The sequence below is a fragment of the Myripristis murdjan genome, chromosome 1 (assembly GCF_902150065.1).
Source record: "Myripristis murdjan chromosome 1, fMyrMur1.1, whole genome shotgun sequence".
Classification (NCBI taxonomy): domain Eukaryota; kingdom Metazoa; phylum Chordata; class Actinopteri; order Holocentriformes; family Holocentridae; genus Myripristis; species Myripristis murdjan.
In genome coordinates this window covers 24513994-24535796 of record NC_043980.1, presented here as the reverse complement: position 1 = coordinate 24535796, position 21803 = coordinate 24513994, and the positions used below count along the sequence as shown (strand labels likewise).

At 40.6% G+C, this 21803-nt stretch overlaps 1 protein-coding gene across 7 annotated transcripts in view; it reads left to right on the top strand.

The window, feature by feature from the left end:
* sh3gl2a (SH3 domain containing GRB2 like 2a, endophilin A1) overlaps nt 1-21803 on the top strand; it is a 41659-nt gene that overhangs the window by 11512 nt on the left and 8344 nt on the right. For all 7 annotated transcript variants that reach the window (XM_030050159.1, XM_030050152.1, XM_030050145.1 and 4 more), the window contains exon 2: nt 21311-21379. In XM_030050159.1, the coding sequence (XP_029906019.1) occupies nt 21311-21379 (69 nt within the window). The remainder of the gene's footprint in view (nt 1-21310; nt 21380-21803) is intronic.

Below are 21803 nucleotides of genomic sequence, written 5' to 3'. Positions count from 1 at the left end.
AGTAAATACAATTTTTTCCAAGAGTTTTTAAAAGAATAGCTGTTTTGCATAAGAGTAAGAATGTATTTTGGCAATTTGTGTGTAATGTAAAATTTCTCTTTCCCATTTATATTCCCCACATTATTGGGTTGTTCAAGGGCACAATCTGTGATTACAATATTTACAGCATTTTAAAGCAACACCTGCTTGTTACTCTAGTGATAGTTGGCAGGGTGCAAACAGGTAGGTACAGAAAATCTAGTAAATAATCAGATAAATGATGGTCACAATGCAATGGTTTAGCTTTGCTCCTTTTTTTACCCTTTTCGGAACTTTTAGAAAGAAATTATCTTGATTCGCTCCAGTTATTTTGAAAGCTGAAATGATGCTATGATGCTGCATCAACTAACTCTCAAATGGCATGAGGGTTAGCTGATAATTACAAAACTGTCAATTTGGGGTAATTTTTGTAATATTGCATATCTGACTATGTCCTCTAGACTTACCAAAAGTATTAAATCACAGGGCGAACAGGAGAACAAACTGCAAATAAACTGTCAGTAATACCATATTTGGCAGAAAACGGTGCACATGCAGTAGCCAAAGGGTTGAGAATCGAGCTGTGGAGTTCACAGCGTTCTGACGTCAGACTTGTTCTTGAGGTTAATGACAGACGGACACTGCCTGTACCAGACCTATTCTTAGCTAGCCCTGTGGTTAGATGCTGAGGTCACACTCTGATTAAGAGCACTAGTGAGGTGGACTCTTCATTGAGCTCTTCATTAAATACCCAAATCAGAGAGAAAATGCAGTTCAAAACAACATATAACAGGTTAAAAGGCGTAGCTAGTTTTCATTCTGTCTACAAGGAAAGACAGCAGAGTGCAGAAAACATTGGTGCAGAATGCTGACCTGTGTGCTGCTGACTCTCAGTCTGTTTTGGACAGTGACAGTCACTTGAGGTTTCTGGCTGCTTGATGGCAAGAAAGCTGCTATTCACTAGTGTGCATGGTCTCTCTCTCTCTCTCTTTCCCTCTCTCTTTTTGCTTTCTCACTCTCCCGCCCTTTCAGCATCAGTATTCAGGCCATGGCTGATGTTTTATTCAGGGCTGGTATATTATATATTCTGGGCAACAACCGCTGTGGGAGAGACGAGCAACAGCTTGAGGCTTGAAAAGGGAAAGTCTAAGAGCCTGTGATTAAGCATTAGATAAAGGATTGCCTCACTCACCTTAATTAACTGACGAGAAAAAGTGTAAGTTCTTTTCTTTATGTTCCTTTTTCCCTTTCAAGTATGCATTACAAAATGTTGACCATTAATATGGTGGTTAAAAAGGTTTAATACTAATAAATGACGAAATAATAAAATTAGGTTTTAGGTTGCATGTTGATTCCTCAGTTAGTGATTGCACACTCACAGTAATGTGCTGCCGTTCTGGAGGATGATAATATTGGCACAGCGATTTACTCGTTTAGACATGGAAATACCTGCAAACGATGATAAGGCTAAATTGAAACGCACCCACACACACTTCCATGTAGGGGACATTCAGGTCACAGCTTTATTACCAAAATCCACAACCCAGCCATCCAGAAGCTGCAGTGCACTCGCCTCACACCCCGCCCACAGTGTGAGTTATCATCTTTTGTTATGGGTTATGGGACATTGTGTGAAGGTAACAGATGGCAATGTGTTGCGCAATTTGCCGATATAGACATGCTTTCATCCTCAGGGACCTTGTAAGGGTATTTTCAATTATCTATAGTGCATGAGTTCAGAGTCAGGGGTCATTCTCTGAACCGAGGTCATGAACTTAGAAGTTATATAGAATGTGGGATTGAATAACAAAGAAGAACATCATGTATTCAGTCGGGACGTTGAACAACTAGAAACACTATGTATTGGTAATAGAGCCCGTCCATTAGCCTACTGGATTTTTGGGGCCAATATTGATATTTGGCAATAAAAAACTTCAGATAACAATATATTATTGGATATTTTTATAGATAAGTTGTTAAGTTCTTTTAATAGAGATAAATACTTGATATTTTACTGTTAAACAATAGAGTTCTTAACACAATCCACACCACCATCTGCTCAGCAGTGATACGCTACTCTGCCAGCTACAAAGTATTGTAAACAAGACTGGACACACTGTTTAAAGATGACAGGTTGTTCTTTGTTTTGAGGGGAATTGTTGCTTTATTAGACATACATAGTGGAGAGAGTCAGGAAAGGCAGGCCAGAGAGAGGGAATGACATGCAGCAAAGGGCCAGACCGGATTTGAAGGCAGACTGCTGCGGCGAAGTTAGCCTCAGAAGTACACACTCTACACAATGAGCCACTGGAGCACCCAAGTGATAACAATTTTATAATTATTTCAAGTGCTTTTTACTGCAGTATGAATATTTTTTCATGATACCAGCCAACATAAAGCAGGTATCAGTTTATTTGTGATGAGCCAAAATCAGCCAGGCAAAATATTGTTTAGACTCTATAATACCACATGATGATAACACTACAACAGTAAGACTGAGGCACAATAGAGTAATGCAACATAATATATATCATATTGTATATCCTTTCCTTCATGACTGCTTTAGAAGATTGAGAGGAAACAGGGAAATTACTGTAAATGGACAGGAGAATTGTGGAGCACAGAGAAGGGAAGGAGAAGAAAAGATGGTGAGGAGAGGATAAAGTGTAAAGGAGAAAGAAGGAGATCAGGATAAGGCCAGATGAGGGTGGAGGAGGAGAGGGAATAAGAGAAGGGTATGGAATGAGAGCAGGGAAGTGCAGGATGTTGGGAATGAGAAGAGAGGAGGCTGTGTTCTCAGGCAGCTGTGCAATCATATCCTGTCTATCGAATGTCTAATTTGGCTGTCAAGAGAGATGAAGCAGAAAAGTGATGAGTGGTGAGTCCTGCCAATGATACATGCCACCAACTCCAGGCTAGTGTAATTGTAAGTGTGTGATGACTTTGTGTTTTTATGAGCATACACACAAGGGTGGGGGGGTGGCGCATATGTCCATATGTGTTAGCATATGTACGTGTGTTTTTGTGGGTGTATAGGTAAGGAACATCAATTTCCATTTGGCGAATGAGACTACCAATGACTCAGCACTGAAGCGCTGATTCATGTTATAGCACCAGATGGCACCAAGGAAGCTACAAGTGCTTTTCTGCACTAATACATGGTCTTTAGGAGGATGGATAGTATGTCTTTTGGTGTATATTTGTGTGTTTAAAAAAAAAAAAAAAATACAGAAGATTTATCTGGACATTGACACACAGTGAACTCACTAGCCTGGTGCCCACATGCCCACACAGCATCCTCCCACCAACCACAGAGCTGAGACTGAATGGATTGCCAGGGATTATACTCAGATTAATCAAAGCACAGGGAATTCACATCATATTGGAGCTGTGTGCGACTCTGCATCACAGTGCCACAGTGATAATCTGTGAAACGTGCCACATGTGCCAATCTGCAAGGCCAAGCACCACGTACCATGTGACAGGTCATAGACTCAAGATTTGTGTGCTGATATTGATACAGTGTACCACAGATTCAATCTGGTGTTGCTTTTTGTGGGGAAAATTTCAGCGCTGACATGAACTGTATGCATTCACCCACAGCCTATGAATTGCTAATATCACAGCTCAGTTCCCTGATTACTGCAGATTACTCAAAATTGCACCATACACAAATGCAATGTTTATTAGTAAAAGCCTGACTGTGACCGAGTGAAGAGGCACTGTTCACTATAACCCTCATAAGAGTTGTATTTAAACATAAAAAGTCATACTATTCTGTATTAAAATTGCTTGATAAAATTGCTTATCGTTCAGCTAAGAGCACCTTAGCTGCTCTTCGCTGAACCTTGGCTCTTTTTTTTATTTAAGCACCTTGGCTCTTTGTATACATGAGCCTTTTCATCAGCCTGTAGACCTGCGCAAAGTACCATAAGCTTATTGGTAAACACAGTCATTTTTCTGCCTGCACGTGCGTAATATGACAACACCCGACTCTACCCCCTTCCCCAGAGTAAACAATGTTTTAGATAAATGGAAATGAAAACTAAAGATGTATTTTTAATTACAGTGTGAGTCAGTTGGCTACAGGTGCTGTGACACCTTTAGTGTATATCTGTGTATGTGTGTGTGTGTGTGTGTGTGTGTGTGTGTGTGTGCCCGCACGCGCACCTGCGCACATAGCCTTGAAATGCTCATAAAATGCTGAGAAAGGGTTCTCTCAGTGTGGATTTTCCCACTCTAATGTGACTTCTGACTTACTTATTTATTTATTTATTATTTGAGAATATGAAATATGTTTGTGTGTGCTTGCTTCTATGCAAACAAATTATTTTAGGTCAATAGTTTATAGATTCACTCCATGCATACTTTCCTAACTAGCATTTGCTCATGGCTTTATCAAGCCTTAAATGAACTTTTCAGCCACTTTGTGTTAAATACTCTGTTTTGATTAACTCTTTCCAATACCCCGTGGTCAGGTGATTAGGGACATTATCTTCTAATCGGAAAGCTGCAGAAGGCTCAGACTTCCTTAGCAGTCCTCCTGCTGGAGTCTGACTCCTCTTCAGGTTCCACCAGTGGCTGTTGTGACCCCTTTGGTGATTTGGATGCACCTAATTAATGTCTTTTTCAGGGGATAATCAAAGAAAAACATTTTTTCCTTATAGGATGAAAGCAAAGCAGCAACTGCCAAAGAGCTTCTCATATTATATAATCACAAACCAGTGGGATTCTTCATGTAGGACCCTTTCAAACTTTCAAGAATTCATATGCAATTACAACAACAAACTATATAATACTTGCAACATATTTGCCAAGTATTTTCCAGGGTCCATAAAGTTATTTACAGTTATTTACAGAGAGGACAAAAGCAGAAAATAGAATAAAAAGAGCAGACAAATAGTGATTCCACACCCAAAGTAAGGGTGAGGATCTTCTCTCACTGTATTACATGTTTTTCCTGTTTTCAGGAATGCATGTTATTTACCAGCTACCGGATGCTGAATTATTTTTGCTAAAATGGCTAAAAATGTACAGGTTTGTTCTTCATTATAATTGTTAAAAATATAGTATTACATTATTTAAGGATTTGGTTATGTGTGTGCTTATATGCAGAAAACATAATCTGCTCTTCATGTATGATATAGTGACTGGGTGCTATAGGCTAAATTACTTAATTTCTAAAACTCGTTCTCCTCCACTGTCTGGTTCTTGTTATGCAACTTTGTGAATGGCTGTCAGCACACAGTATCAGTTCACTGTGAATGATGTTCCCTTTGTAAAGCTCTTAAGCTGTGACTTACCACCTTTATCTCCTGCAGCTTTTAAGTACACATGAACACACACTGTTTCATGTGGACTCACTCTTTGCTGTCTTGGTTGCAGTCTTTTGGTAAAATAACTATATGATTTGTATGTGAGTGTGTGCATGAGGGAAAGAGAGAGAGACAGACAGAGCAGTGCTTGTGGTTATTTTACTGTTTATTTTGTTGGCAACATAATGCTCAGACATGGTTCGTGAATAGAGGAGTGAGAATTGAGGCCATGGAGAAAAATGTCCTGTCAATTGAAATAGCTGCTCCACCTTACTGCATTAATTTAAAACGAGAAAAGGACAAGGTCGCAAGTGTGCTGTTTACTGCATTTTTTTTTTTTTTTTACTAATAATGCAGTGTAACAATATGCACACATTACTGTATGTATTTATTGCCTCTCTATTGCATTTGATCTTTGTGTTTAAGTTATTTCACTGTGCAAAATTAGTTTTTTTTCATATCAAGCTTAAATCTCAGTCAAACATGCATGACAACAAACTGAACATAACTTATTTGTATAATATAAAGTTATTCATTCCTCAGTGTACATCACCACATGTATGTAATACCTCAGTAGCTGTCAGCGCTCCTGTGTATCATCATATTCCTGGATTGCCTTTCTGCTCCTGTCATGACCTTCTCTTTGCAGAGGAAATTCAATCAAACCAGGCCAGTCTTGAATAGCAGACAGTCAATCTTAGATATATCAGATGTTAGGCTCAGGGCTCAGGTTTCACACCTGCCACTATGCTTATTATATATGTATATATATGTACATATATATATGTGTGTGTGTGTGCGTGTGTGTGTGTGTGTGTGTGTGTGTGTGTTTATTTATTTATTTATTTATTTATTTATTTATTTTTGGTCTGTCGTAGTGTTTAGTCTAAGGATGAGGAATCTGTTTTTGCTGCAGTATTGATTTTAGTGTTAATACACGGTTGCTTGTTTCTTGTAAGCTCTGTTATTCTGCTGTCGCTGACACACTGTTAGCTTTGAAGTTAGAAATCAAACACATTTATCTTCATCAACAGTGATAATGGGTCTTCCTCCAAGCCAGGCAGTGTGTGTTGTTTGCAAAGCTGGTGGGAACAGTTGTGTTGAGTTCAGGGATCTGAGATGATCTGCTGTGGTGTGCTGGTAACTGTCTGCTGGGGTGCGCTCCGCTTTTCACTGACAGCAAACACTGTCTGCACTGACCTCGCTCCCTAACCAGACCCGGTGGATTGTGACAAGATCTTGGCTTCCCTAATGGGTCCACGCTGGATTTGCTGCAGGCCTGCTGTCAGAGTAGATAGCAGACGCTCTGACATCCTGCCTGCTCTCTCTCTCTCTCTCTCTCCCTCTCATGTTTGTCTTCCCTCAGCTGTTCCGGGTCCTTCATCACTCTCGTTCTATGCCCTTCACATCACATATCCCATTCACATCTTTTCTCACTCCTTATCACCTGTTTCCAACATGTCTTTGTGCAGCCATTTGCATAACATCTTACAAGAATTTAAAGAAGTTATGTAACTTTGATTCACGCTACAACCTTGCACACACCTTGCAAGAAAAAAAAAGTAATATATATAATAGAAATGAAATACTTACTGCCCTAAAACCCTGTGGAGTGAAGGCCTGCAACAAAGATTCTCCACTCCTTTCTGCAAGAAACATTTGACATTTTGATTAATTCTTCTATGCATGTTTTAAAGCATAATTTGTACTAAAAGTACATTACATATACTGAGAGAATAATAATATAAGGCATAGAAAAGAGCACACACTTTTTATGCATTGCTAATATATAATGTATGTTTGTTTCGATAATGTTGCTGAAATTGTCCTGTAAGCTGTCTTCAAAAAGGACTTGCTGCTGTTCCCTCCATTTTGAGAGATTAATAAGCAAATGTCCAGCAAATTCATCCTCACCTGAGCTGCAACAACCTGCAGCTTTCACTAAACACACTCCTCTCTCAGTAACTGATGGTTTATCACTTCCAACAATGCCTTCCTCCCCAAAAACCCACTTATCCATGAAAAAAAGTACCATGGGCATATTTTTCAGATTTGCATATTTTAAATGTGTATGTATGCAGGCATCACAGAGCTGACTTGGTTTCTTCAGTCAAAGTTTAAAGGTAACTAATGAGTATTGTAATTCACGCCAGAGCTGCATATGTGATGAGTTTCAGTGAGCTGTCTTACTGACTGATAGCCACACGATCTGCAGGATTGCTTTGATTGATTCAGCGCATCTGTGTGTCTGGATTAAAAGAGGTTTTTGTCTTTTGAACTTTGGCATTAGTGCCCAGGAGTAACATAAGCCAACAGACCCAAGTTTCACCTCATCCCAACAATATCATCGAGCTGCAGGCACAGAAATTGCCACATCTAACAGTTTTATAGCAACACATTTAATGTTAGTGATGGCTAGGTTTCAACAACAATTTTCTCTGGTGAAATTTAGGGTAAGGGTCTGTGAGTGAGGAAGCGTTAGGGAGGGGGAGGGATATAGGGAGAAAGAGATTGACTGAAAGGTCACACACCTCATCAGGATGACACACACTACAGGCGGCCTCCTGCTGGGAGACACATGCCAGCATCGTTCCTCCACCTCGCTCCCTGAAACAAAAAAGCAACAATCCAACAGCATGTCAAGAAAGCAGCAGATTTATAAAATGGCTGCTGCCTCAGCATCCATCGAGCAGAATAATCTGACCCTGGTTTCAGCACAGAATGTCATAATCTCTTTACTTTGGATTGTGTAAAATCCTTAATTTAGTGCTTACCCCTGGTTGATGTACTTGCAATCCCATTGAATTCCTAAACTTACTTGTGCAAATATTTATGTTGTAAATAGTTTTCGATTTAGACACTTAACTGGCTCTCTAATAGCAATAACCCTTATCCAGAGCTAATACCAAACAGACTGGATGTCACTCCAATGAAAGAGGATATTTTAACACTTTAATTTGCGGAATCAGTGAAAAATGCTATTACCTTTCATCATGTTTACCTCTGCAAGAACAGAGTGTGAAAGTGACACTAATTTAAGCCAAAAATGATTTAAAACTGGCTCCTGATAACTGGAGCAGAGTCAGGATAAACAGGGCGAGGGACGTAGAGCCCTGTTTGACAGTCTGACTTGGAGTTATGAGCAGAGCTGGAGTATAATCTTAAGGATAAATGATGCGGTCATGAATCTGAGGATTACAGATGCAGTAACACGCACACACACACACACACAGTGAGGGCAGCAGTGTTTGAGCTTTAATAACTACCATCAATATTGATTTTCAGCTTTCATTATTCTCGTCAACACCGTTACACCCACCACTACTGCGTGAACATTATGATAACATTAATATAAACCTACAACGATAATACATGCTTCCTTTTTTTTTTTTTTTGGTAATGTGTCTAACAAGTCAAGGCCTCCACAGTCAAAGCTCTATCATTATCGCTTCTTTGAGACCCACTCCTCTTTGAAATGGAAATTGCATGCTGGCAAACATAGAAAGAGGAGAGAGAGAGAGTGTGTTGTTAATATTGCTGTGTGTGTGTGTGTGTGTGTGTGTGTGTGTGTCTATATTTGGGTTGTGTAGTGGATTGTGTCTTCAGTGCCTCCTGTGTCTTCTGAGTGGCGATGGTGAGTCACCTGTGAGGGTGAAGTATGATTTGGAGAATCATTGTTTCAGGGTCATGTTTCTGCCTCCCTCTCCTCTCTCTGCTGTGGCTGCTGGATGAAAATGAGAGACTCTGCATTCACAATGGAGGTTTAGCTTCACAAACAGGGCAGGCAGAGTCATCAACCCAAGGGTAGGATTTGCACAATCTGTTCACAGGTTTGACCAGTATGGGTTTTCAAAGGCTAGCACTGACAACAATGTCTTTAATCAAACCGCTTTATAGCTTATATCTGTGATTTTTTTTTTTTTTTTCATTTTCATGCCAACATTTACAAGTATTCAGTATTTTCCTCTAGATTTTTATTCCTGTCACAGCAGAAACGCCTCTGAAGCAGCATTTAGATGATATGACACAAACTAACTCTCTAAAAGCCATACTTTTAGAGTTAGCTGTTCTTTAAGGATGCTGATCCCATGGCAAGGAAATTCTGGGATAAATTACCATTTTTGCATGAAGAATGAATCTACATAAAACCTTATTTATAGTGCTAATAAACCTTATTGCTACATCAATAAATGAAATGTACAACGAAAATAAAATTTCAGCGCATGCTTTACATGCTATGGGCAGCAGCTATGGCCAGGGGGGAGCATCCATCATATCAGCAGATATGACTGGCTAATGTCTTCTATTTAATAATATAAATATAATATAGAACATAATATAATATATAATACGTCAGTCTAATCCTGCTAGAGGCACCTCTCTGTTATTGAGGTGGCCAAAAGGCAGGGGGAAAGGATTAAAATAGAGAGAAAGAGAAAAGAAAGATATAAGAGCAAACAGCAGTGTAGACAGAAAAAAAAAATCATTGAACAGATAAGATGGGAGGACAGGAAGTGAACGAGACAAGGAGTAAGTGGTTTGAAAACTAAGATAAGGATGAAAAAGACAGAATTGAACACATTGAGTCTTTCACACGTTGTCATGGCTCCTGCACAGAGTCTGTAAGCAGTCTGGCAGGGGAATCATGTCGCTGAGAGGTTCCAGTGAGCGCTGCCAAAAATACTAAATATAATAGCAATTTACACCCTGTAATAGAGGCACGTTTAGAGGTGGACGGAGGATTACTTTGTTCTTGTTTTACTGGTTTTAAACACATATTACGCTTACAAAGCTCCAAGAGCATCTCCTGCAGATCAGTTATGCGGTATTGTCATGTTAATCAGTTTTGATAAGAATAATCATTGTGCCAATTATTACTTTAAAAGATAAACCGCATTCAATACAATGTTAAGACACAGATGAAAACGCAAACTCCACCCAGTCTCTTGCCGGCAGTCATGCAACGCGTGCTGTTACTCGTTCTCCATCTTTGTGTCATCATTACACATATCCAAATGCTCGAAAACTCTGGCACGTTTTCAGTACACACACATGCACACACACATAGTGCCAGCTGGTTTCCCCCTCCCCTGTCTCTTGAGCGGCACATGGATGGGTTGGAATGTGCACACATCGCCCCAGCTCCAGACGCATCCTCGCCGTTACATAAGAGCCATGCTAAGGTTTACAAATCAGATTATAACAGTCACAGGCCACACACACATTCATACAATCACAAGGGATAGAGGTCAGTGAAGCAACTTAGCCAACCAGTGGGATGATGCCGGCATGAGTCTGGACAGGCTAAAGACTGTCTGGGTACAGGGTATTGCACTGAACTTATACATTTAAATAAACATTTATTACCTTACATCTAATGCCAAATGACACACAGCGATGATGGGCTCTGCAAAGCCTGTGTCTGTGGCAAACGTATCTGCACAGGGACACAGTTGACCTTTAAGAGGCGCTTTTTACATCAACCGTGCTTCACACTCTCTCCCTGGATTGTATAATTGAAATTATAGCGTGTCTTATTACCTCGTCTGGCAATTCCGTGACTCAGTTTTTTTTCCCTCTGTGTTTCTTTGCAAGTGAGGATTTAAAGCCATCTATGCAGGATAGTGTTGTTGATATTTCCTCGTTGGTGTACGCCTGTAAGATAGTTTCTAGTCATTTTAGGAGTTCGTCTAGCAAAACCTCACAACCTTACCTTTGATTACTATTCCTGTTGATAGTCTGTGTGATTTCTATCATTCTGTAATGGCCATAGTTCAGGCAGCAGCAAACCACCCCCTTGTTGGCGCTAAACCGGGCCACCAGGATTTGCTTAAATCCTGGTGGCCAATTTAAGCCAACAAATGGATGTTCCTTGATTCCTGGAGAGCACAGGTCAAATCTCAGGAAAGACGGTGCGATTATAAATGTACTCCCAAAGAAGGTATTAATATCTGCGCATAATTAAATCCTTCCATTGCCAAGTCCTAGAAAATCTGCTCAGCAGAAATCAGGACTTAATCATGACATTGCAAATTCCAGTGAAAATGAATACGGCTACAAGGGCTGTTGAGTCACAGTCCTGCAGTATGCAGGGTGCAGTGTTGCATGAGAAGGATGTGCTATTGCCCACAGTGACAATGAGAACAACAAGGCCTTGAAGGCATTTAAAGGCAAGAGGAGAGGTGAAGGGAGTGGTAGAGACAAAAGAGGAATTGGAAGCAGAAAACAAGGGAGGCTATCTATGGAAAGAAGAGAAGGGAGCAAAAATAGATGAGACAAAAGATCTTCTGGGCATTGTTATGCAAGTGTTTCTGATTTTTCAATACTTGGCACTTCGCTCTTATGCATCATATGCCTAAGTGACCATGGCCTCCCTCTGTACCTCTGGCCCGCTCCATCCTCCTGTTCTTTTCTCCTGACATATGGGGTGAGGAGAGATGGAGAAAGTTAGGAATGAATCAAGTGAACACTCGCACAGATTAACCGAGAAACAAAAAAAAATCTTGAAGGGAAAGAGCAATTTGGAGAACAACCAAAGAGAAAAGAAAAAGAGCGGCCAGACAGAGAACCTGTGCTCATACTGAGTTGCAGTCAAATATTTCTCTTCCTCTATGCCATAGACTGAAGGGAAATCCTTCCACCTCGATCCACCCTACTAGAGGAAGGAGGAATGCTCAGTAGGAGGGAAGTGGAGAAGAGAGGAGGGATTTTTTAACACTGTCAGGAAGAGTCAGATCCTCCTGTTATTGTCCAGCAGCCAGGGCAGTCCTCCTAATAGCCTTGCTAATCACTCTTGTCATTTTTAATCCCCCTCTCCACCCAGGGCATATTTAAAGCAGAGGCCTCAGTGTGCCCAACCAGGATTAGACTAGCAAGCAGGAAGGGAGGGAGTAGGAGGAGGAGGGGAGTAGTGGATGGGGAGGAAGGGGGGGAAGCGGAGAGCAGCAGCAGCCGCAGACTACACGTGTGCCTCACATTGGGCGCCATGTGACCGACGCTGTGCTGGATGCTAATGCTAAGAGCGCCTGCTAGGACAGAGAGACGCCGGCTGATGATGTGTTTCCTTCCCAGCGGGATAAGTCCTTGAGGAGCAAGGCCAGCTGGGAAAAAAAAAAAAAAAACTGTAAAATGTTCCTCGGCTTCATAAGATAGCTAAAAAAATAAATAAATAAATAAATAAAAAATTCTTTCAGTGATGTCAGTCACACTGTGTAGAGGAGGAAGTCATTGAGGCAGTGCAGAATGACTGTGATATGTTTGGACTACAGTATGTTTACATGTAAATGTACACATATAGTACATGCATACATGGAGTCACCCATATTTTATCCTTTTTAGCTTTGAAATATCAGTAGATGTGGTGCACCGTAAGCCTAAGGTGCTGAAACTGATTTTGGTGTTAGGAAGTACTGGAGAAAATCTACATTAAATTAAAGCCGGAGATTTTCCTCTGTCCCTGGAGTTGGATTGGACTGGATTAGAGCTGCAACTAATGATCATTATCATTATCAATAAATCTGTTCATTAGTGGCTGTATTTACCGATTAGTCTATAAAATATCAGAAAGTGGTGAAAAATGTTGATCACAATTTCGCACAGCCCAAGGTGACATCCTCACAGAGGAATCAGAGGATTTGGAGATTTTCTTCTCAAAAATGTCTCAAAACATTTTATCAGTTATCAAAATAATTGCCGATTAATTTAATAGTTGGCAGCTAATTTATTATTCCACTAATAGCTGCAGTTGAAAGAGAAAGATGCCTTTTTTCAGGATTCAATCAATCCATAGATAACATTCAAATCAGATTTATTTATGATGTTTTTTTTCCTCAAAACAAGTTAATTACAGCAGCACAGGACAAAATGGCATAAAAATAGACACACAAAAACGGCAAGCATAATCTCTGTGCATGAGGCCAGAGCTTGTGTGTACATGTGTGTATATCATGCAGGATCATATATCAGTGTCCATCTAGAAATTTGTTACAGTATTGATTTTCATATGTTGTGCAATAAGCAGAGTAATGTTATCTGACCTGGACCTCTGTTTAAAATCGACTTAAGATAGATGCTTTTAGTGCGTGCCTTTCTGTGTGTGTGTGTGTGTGTGTGTGTGTGTGTTTTTCCCAGCCAGGAAGTTCTCCACCTTAGCCAGTTAATAGTATTAGCTCATGGATTCTCACCGTTGTGCTAAATCCTGATGTTTAAACTCTCTTACAGTGTTTGTCAGGCGTGTTTCTATTAATCTGAGTGGGTGGTTGTATTTATAGATCGGGGAATGCTATTGGCCTGCAGGAGAATTGCCTCTGCTGATTACAAAATAGCAACCACAATACAAACACCTTGTATTGTGGTTGCTTTTGATGTGATATTAGAGTTATAAGAACTAGCACATCATACACCAGTGCTGGATGAAACTGGAAGCAAGGAATTTTGTTAAATGATTATGCTAAATCAGTAATTTAACATATTTTTTTATTTTTGCTGTTGAAGTAAAAAGCCTTTGATAGTTTTTCTTGATGGTTGAGGAATGTATGTCTAGTCTGCATACCCTCTTTTCTTGCTTTCTTATCATCTTTTGCTCCCTGCCATCACTCCTAAAACCCTGCCACTCCATTTCCCATCCACCAGAGTGAGTTGCATTTATAATGGTTGGAGAGTAGAGGCAGAGCTGCCTTTCATCTGACATGCAGGTCTACAGGCCCCAGGCTCTATTTCCCTACCTCCCCTGTCCCTCTCTCTCCCCCTCTCTCTGTGCAGTTTCGGCTAATTAAATGAATTGGACAATCACACCTTTGGTATTTCAAGGTATTTATTAAACAAAACATATAAGTTTATGTACATCGATGCAGTCTTGAGGATAGGTGTGTAGGAGACAAAAGCATCTTTCGCTTTCAACCAAGGTATTTTACACCTTAACTTTTTGTTCTTGGTAATAGTTATGATACTGTGATGCCGGTTGATGCTGATATGATTGATGTCCTAGCAGTGTGGTGTGCTCAGTTTTGACTTACTAATTTCTGGCGCGCCATGAATACAACACATTATTTCTCCGCTTTTATCAGTTTGAGTGTAGTTATATTTGGAATGTGTACGAGTGCACAGCACGAGGGCACTTTTTAGGACAGTAAAATGCCTAGAGAGATTCTGTTTTGTGAGTACAAAGTCATTTTCAGTGAACATGTGGGCTTGTTATATGCTGGCTTTGAGCTTTTTTACATCTTCCGATGTTAAATTTTCACGAGGCCCTGTGAACGCTGATAAGCACTAAAAGGTCCCACGTGATAATCAGAAGAGCAAATCAGGACAAGCTATGCTGCCTGACCTTTATAATGATGCAAGAGATTTGGGGATGGAAAGGGAGGAATGGCCTGAAGCCCTTGGCAAGATTTTTGGGCTATTTTCCTCTCCCTATTTAGCATTTTAATCTGCTGTGATTTGATTTGCATGGGTGCCAGTGGCAGAGAAATGGAGACCGAGGAGACGGACCTTTAGCCTCAAGTGAACCAGATTTAGTCTACATAAAGATTTCCCCAAAAATTGTCCTTGAAACTCTCCTTGCCTGCTCCACAATCCAGCAGCTGAATATATCACAAACACGCCGGCCCAGACTGGGCAGCCCTTTTTAAAAGCTACTCCATGCGGTGCCTCTTTGTCCAGAAGCTGCATGAGTCAGCTGCATGACTGTGTACTTGTATGCATCAGCACCGTGTATGGTTTTCACTACAAGTGTGAGCATTTTGTATATGGTTTGCGATGCTTCGACGTCACGGGTAACATATCATCTATGTCACTGCTATTATCCCCAGTCGCCAACTGCGTGTTTAGTAGTGCATTCCCTTTGCACTACTGCCACTGCTGCTAAAGTCACCTTGTCTTATCCTTCCCCTACAGGGAGGATAAGAAACAGGAGTGGAGGGGCAGAAAGAGGGTGGCGAGAGCAGAGAAAAACAGAGAAGAGGTAGGCTGTTGAGTAAGGGAAGATTAGGGGTACAAAGCGAGACAGAAATAGCTTTGTAAAGTATGTGTGAGAGCAGAGTGGCAGTGCCAGCTCCCTGCAGGGTTTTATAATAATAGTTTCCTGGGCATTAGGTGACTGTTGGGATGAACAGTGACATTTAGAGAGGATGAGAATCAGGATCAGAAACACTAAAACATGTTTCAGAGGTGTTAACTGATTTCTTGGACCCCATTTACACCTGGTTAAAACATCTGTCTCAGGTGATCTGATGACAAATGGACAGTGGTAAGACCAGGTGTGAACAATGTTCGTTGTGTCTTGGGTATGCATTGAGATCAAATCAGACAACCTTTGAAGGTGGTCAGGGACGCACTGGGGCCATATCATATTTGTAGTGTGAACACTAATGCATCCTGATGTGCCCCCCCACAACACGGAAGACTGCCTGGTCATTTTGTGGAAAGAAGGAACATCTGATAGAGCAGTCTGTTGGCAATGACATTCAAATTTGAATTAAGTTAGGTAATCATAATAATAGAGTGGTTGGGCACAGCTGCTTCATGAATGGGCCAGAGATAGGGAATAAGATGGGTGGGGACTATTAGGAAGATAGTGACAGCGTGAAATATAAAAGTAAGGGAAAGGAAGGGAGGGAACTGGACTAAGGTACAGAGGAATCAAAGAAATAAACAAAAGAAAGTCATTATAATGGGTTTGAGGTAACCTCAAATATCCAGCTGTTCTTGTAAATTCATTTTGACTTACAAAATATCTGTCCACGTTCCAACCGAAGCATCATTGAAGGCTATAAAATAGCAGGACCAACCAGCACCAACCCTTTGGGGACCTTCAGATATGGCTTAGGTGATGATGGCAGTGAGAAGCAACGGTGAACTGAAATGAAAACTGAAAAAAAAAAAAAAAAACAGCACATCAACGTACATTTTCCTGACAAAACACTCCATGAATTGTGTACCAGCATTTTAAGAAGCTGGCATTATTCTTACCAATATGCTTACTCACCTTCACCCTCACAGTTAGTTCTGATTGTTTAGATTTGGCACCACCACACTACAAACATGGTTTGTCTGATTGGACAAGTTTTCTAGTGAGGGATAGTTAATCCAATCACCTGGTATGTATTTTTCACCTGGAAGTATATATGTTGAACTGCCAAAATTTTAGGTGCTAAATCAACAATTTCTTCTTCCTCAGGATTAAAAATGCAAAGTTTGTGTACAACCTTTGTGTTGTAGCGTTCTATTTAGCTCAACTTTGGATAATCAGATAGATTTGATAGTCACTCTTCCATTCTGCCTCGACTGCTGCATTCCACTCCCAGTGTATTTTTAGAGTGCAAAGTACTGGGGTCAGCAGAGAGAAGCTGAAACTTGGAGTGTTTGTCACCCTTTAACCCAAAATCCTTCCTTCACCACTATCATGGTTAATGGCTATGCCGTGCAACATATATGTTCAGCGTGTGCATATACTGATGCATAGCAGGGCATTCTTGCATACATCTTCTATACATTACTATAATTTACTGAACTGCTAACTTCCCCAGCTTTTAATCATCCCTATGAGGTACTCCCACTCCTTCTTTGTCCTCCACTTTGGATGTGTCTGCAGTCAAACACACAGTGACAGGAGCAAAGGGCGGGAATGCACACACCTTCTCCAGCCCACTGACTCAAAACAGCCACCACCAGCTAATTTTCTTTCATTCTAGCCACTCCTAAGCAATAGGTCCCCACTGGCACTGCTTGATTGAGTTGTTCTTCATCTGTTTAACTCAAGAAATCACTGGCATCTATTAGCTCTGTCTCCTGGCCCCAGCTGGCCTCTGGCCCTGTGTCGCCACCAGTGACACTCATTGTTACTGTACTTGTTCTCTTTGTTGAATTTTTATGACAAAATAAATTTTGTGACACTCACACTCATACACACAGTCACCAATCAACACACAGTGTTGACAGGTGACTATATTATTACCGAGTGCATTCCTCCAATTGTGTATAATTGATATTTCATGCGCTGCATCTTGATATTTTGTCGAGTGAAATATTTGATCATGGACCAGCCCCTGGCGTCTGCCTGTCACTTTAATTACTGCTCATTTGCAGAGAGATAGGGTTGCAGTGTGTGTGTGTGTGTGTGTGTGTGTGTGTGTTTAGATTACTGCCTGCACAGTGAGTAATGTTCTCACTCTACCATTTCTGTGCTAATAAATTCAATGGGACAAAAAAGAAGGAGAACTGGGAGGAAAGGATTATTGGGTTGTAGAATTTACAGCAAAGATCCACTCTAAAGCAGATTTCACATTATTTGCAGGATTTTAAGACAGCTCCACCAGTATTTGTGAACCAGACTAATTTGGCAGTCATCACAAGATAAAACCTGAGCAGCTCTGTTGACAGGGAACTGGAAAATGGCAGTCAATTAAGAAGATGTTTGCTGTTTTACATCCAAACGCGCCACATTTCAGCGAAAATTATATTATCATGATTGAGCTTTCCAATCCTAACAGTGCATGTGGACCCCCAACACACCATGACACACAAAACCATCACACACACACACACACACACACACACACACACACACATACTTTCCAGTGTTTCCAACAGCATGCAACACTATAGGAAATGCATAAATACAGTACACATATAACCCAATTATTTGTTGTTATTCAGTCTCTGTCTCAAATAGATCCTCTAAGTAAGTGGCAGGATACGTGGCTGAATTTGGATCTCTGAATAGTTTGTCTCTGTACAGAAGGAAAGTGAGTAGCCGGCAGTTTCAGAGTTCAAGTCCAATGGGGAAAAAAAGCTGGCCTATACTAGTTTTGGGACACACTCTATCACAATTCTGATCACTTGTGTTTCAACGGTGGAATCACTCCTGAATTAGGGATGTGAGGATAAATCTAATTTATTCACTGTTTTACTATCTTCAAAAATGTAATATTTTAAGATTTGTAATCCTGCATCATCAGTTTTCATGAAATACTGTATGTATTGCTTTGAGCACTGCAAAGGTCACTGGATGAATTATCTGAATAGTTTAAATTATGCTTGCAGGGCTGGAGAGCAGGAGTCAGGGGCTCTGAGTGTTTACTGGATGTGTATCTTTAGATTGTGGTTGTTCTAGCATGGCAAAGATTTTTTTTTTAAGTTAAAATAAAAGAAAAATTAATAATATAATTTAAGACAGATCATAAGAAGAATATTTATTGTAAAATTACATCACAATATACAATCCAGGACTCAATAGCAAACCAGAAATCTGTAGAAACATTTTAAAGGTGAGCTTCAAAGCATGTAAACTGCAGCATGACCAGGAATATCCACTTTCTAAACCAGTGTGATGCACGTGCTTGCCTTGTCTGAATGGCCTGGTAAATCTATTTAGAACAATAAACTTCTGAGGTGTTTTCATTGCCCAAGGCCAACCCCGGTCCCATTACAGCACAAGCAGGTTCTCAATCTTAACCCTAAGAACCCAAAGTTCAGCTGGATTTTTATTCAGCCATCTTCTTAGTTGCTCTCTCCCTGCATCCTTGGTCTAAAATATCCCTAGTTAGTTGGACAGAATGGACACCAGTGGGGCTCTGCAAGGACACAGTTGAGAATCACAGCCCTCTTGGATGCAAACCTCTTTCACCATCATGCACGTGCACATACATACTAACACATGCACAAACGCAGAGACACATTTGACCATGCTTTGCAGACACACAGCTCACACGTATGTCTCCATCTTAGAACTGAGTGCATCATTGTCTTCCAAGAGATAATGATGCCGTCATGAAGCGTGCATCCCTATTAGTCATCATGCTTAACCGGCAGAGGACAGGACAGATGAGGGCCAGTGAGAGAAATGACAGTAAGGTACAGAGTCAGAGACACGTATATCTGATGAGCCAAGCCTGGGCAGGTGCTTGTCACTATGGCAACCAGCTAGAGGAGGATTTCAAGATATTGTAGCGATGTTAAGGTGAAACTGATGACAGGAAATGTGACTCACATGCACTAGACTTAGATTTTGTGTGTGTGTGTGTGTGTGTGTGTGTGTGTGTGTGTGTGTGTGTGCGTGCACGCATGCAGGCATTTTGCATAGCCTTCAGAATATGGAACTGCTTCACAAGCAGGATCAGAAAAGACTTGAGATGACTCTCATATCACCAATCCTCAGAAAGTCTTATACTGCATACGCCACTGTCACAGGCTCCTCGTAAAGCTCCTGCTTGCTGTCACAGATCACTGTGACGTATTTTATCTCTTTAAAAATATGTAACTCACTTTGCCAGTAGGTAATCCATTTTTTTTTTTACCTTTATTCATTTAATTCTATGCTCCAACTTAATCTCAGGACCTTTGAAATTTGTCTCTGGGAAAGCTGTAAATCTCTAAGATCATTCAGCGCCTTTCTTTCAGTTCTGCACCACCACAAGTTCAAGAATAAAATTCTTAAATCCACCAAATGTAAAATCCATCCCTTCTAGGGGTGAGGATTGTCAAGGACGTCACGATACAACAGCTAACACAATGCATGGATCATGATACGATTTGCATCACGATACATTGCAATTCCATACAGACTGAAAATGTATTGAGATTAAAATATATTCCACTGCAAAAGATTTGGGTAGAGTATTAAAATACATGTTATATGAGAAATTAGGTGATAAACTGACTCAAAGCAATTGAAAATTACAATTACAATTTAATAAAACAGAAACAGCACTATGCACATATCAGTATAAAGAACAAGAGAATCGATACAGTCTAATGAAACACAATACCGTGATACTCGGCTGTATCAAAGTCATTCACAAAGTCACACACAATGAGATTTTTTTTTTTTTTTTTAACTTGAATAAGTGCTCCATTGACCTGTGCTTTCATGGTTTGCCTTTCTTTGATTGTGGTATTGTCACCTTCTCTTAATGAACGTCACAATCTTCTGTCCATCCTCTGAGGACCGTTTGTGGCCCGGTTTTGTCTGATTTGCTGCCCCCTCGGGGTCTCTGGTTACATCACAGACTGGAGCTGAATGGTGGCAGAGCTGGCAAAGCTTATCAGCAGACAGGGAAGGAGAGAGAGAGAGAGAGAGAGAGAGAGAGAGAGAGAGAGAGAGAGAGAGAGAGCCCAAAGCAATGATTTGTCTGACCAGAAACCCAATGTCACACACACACACACACACACACACCTCATGTGTGTGTGTGTCTGCCTGTGCATGTGCAAAGCCACATAGGAAGCAAAGGGGAAAGGCTCTTTGGTCTAGACTCAGTTAGACGATGTGTGGGTGTGTAAGGATATGTAGGTGCAGATGTGAACGCCTGTGTCTGCTGCACATGTGAGCAGCATATCTGTGTGTTCCTGTGTCGGTGCTCCAGAGAGTGAGAGAGAGACACAGCGGTGATTAATGACACACTAATGCCAGGTTTATTGCATTAAAGGTCACTGACACCCAGCTGACCTTTTTCCCTGTAAGCACCGGTGTAAATACAGAGTGAGGTGAGGCTTACCAGGCTGTATAACAGGGTTTAATGGGATGATGTTCTATGTGTGAAGCACAAGGTCAAGCTGACATTCACTCTTATTTATTTGCCATTATCTTAATTGGAATAGAGACTGCTGGTGACAAAGCAGGCACAGCGCACAGAGGAAGCAGTTATTTGGTTCTCAGTACACGTCCCACCTGGGCCAAACTTACTCATTGTTCAGGGTTCATGTCATTTAGGCTATAGATTCAAATTAAAGTGTAACTGTTATTTGTCATTGCCTTTCATGAACATTTTTGTTATTTTTGGTATTGTGTATGCTGTTTTTTGCAAGGTGCTTCCAGTCTCTTTAATTATAAGCTGTTATTATAGCTGTTACCGCCATTAGCTGTTATTACAAACACCTTCAGCTGGCCATTGTTTTGGATGAATATGACGAAAAACAACAAATGAAAATAATATGCAAGGTATTTGCTTAAAAAATGGTTTTCTTTTGTTTTGTTTTTGCAGAAAGTGAGCGAGAAAGTGGGAGGCGCGGAGGGAACGAAGCTCGATGAGGACTTCACTGAAATGGAAAAGGCAAGAATCCACAGGGAAAGCCACCAGGCTTTGTGTCAAAAAACTGGGCTGAGGAATTTTTTTTTTGTTTTGTTTTTGTTTTTGCAGTTTTCTAAATCTCATTGCAAAAAAATCCAAGATCCTATTGACAGACCACTGACAAACTGTGTGTGAGTGTTTTCTGAGTAGAAACAATATCAGTGACATCCAAAGCTTTTTAATGTAATTTCATTTCCATCCTAATACCTCAATTTAGTTGCCAAACCTGCAAGCTTTCCAAGTATGGTAGGTAACACTGGGTAAAAAATGGTCAACTCCTGAAAGAACCTCTTATTTGGATAAAAAGCCTTATTTTTTAAGAAGCTATGTTTTGTGACAAGCACTCAGCAGATACAAATCAAAATGAGAAGATCCTGTATCGATTGCTGCCTGCGCTGATATTGTT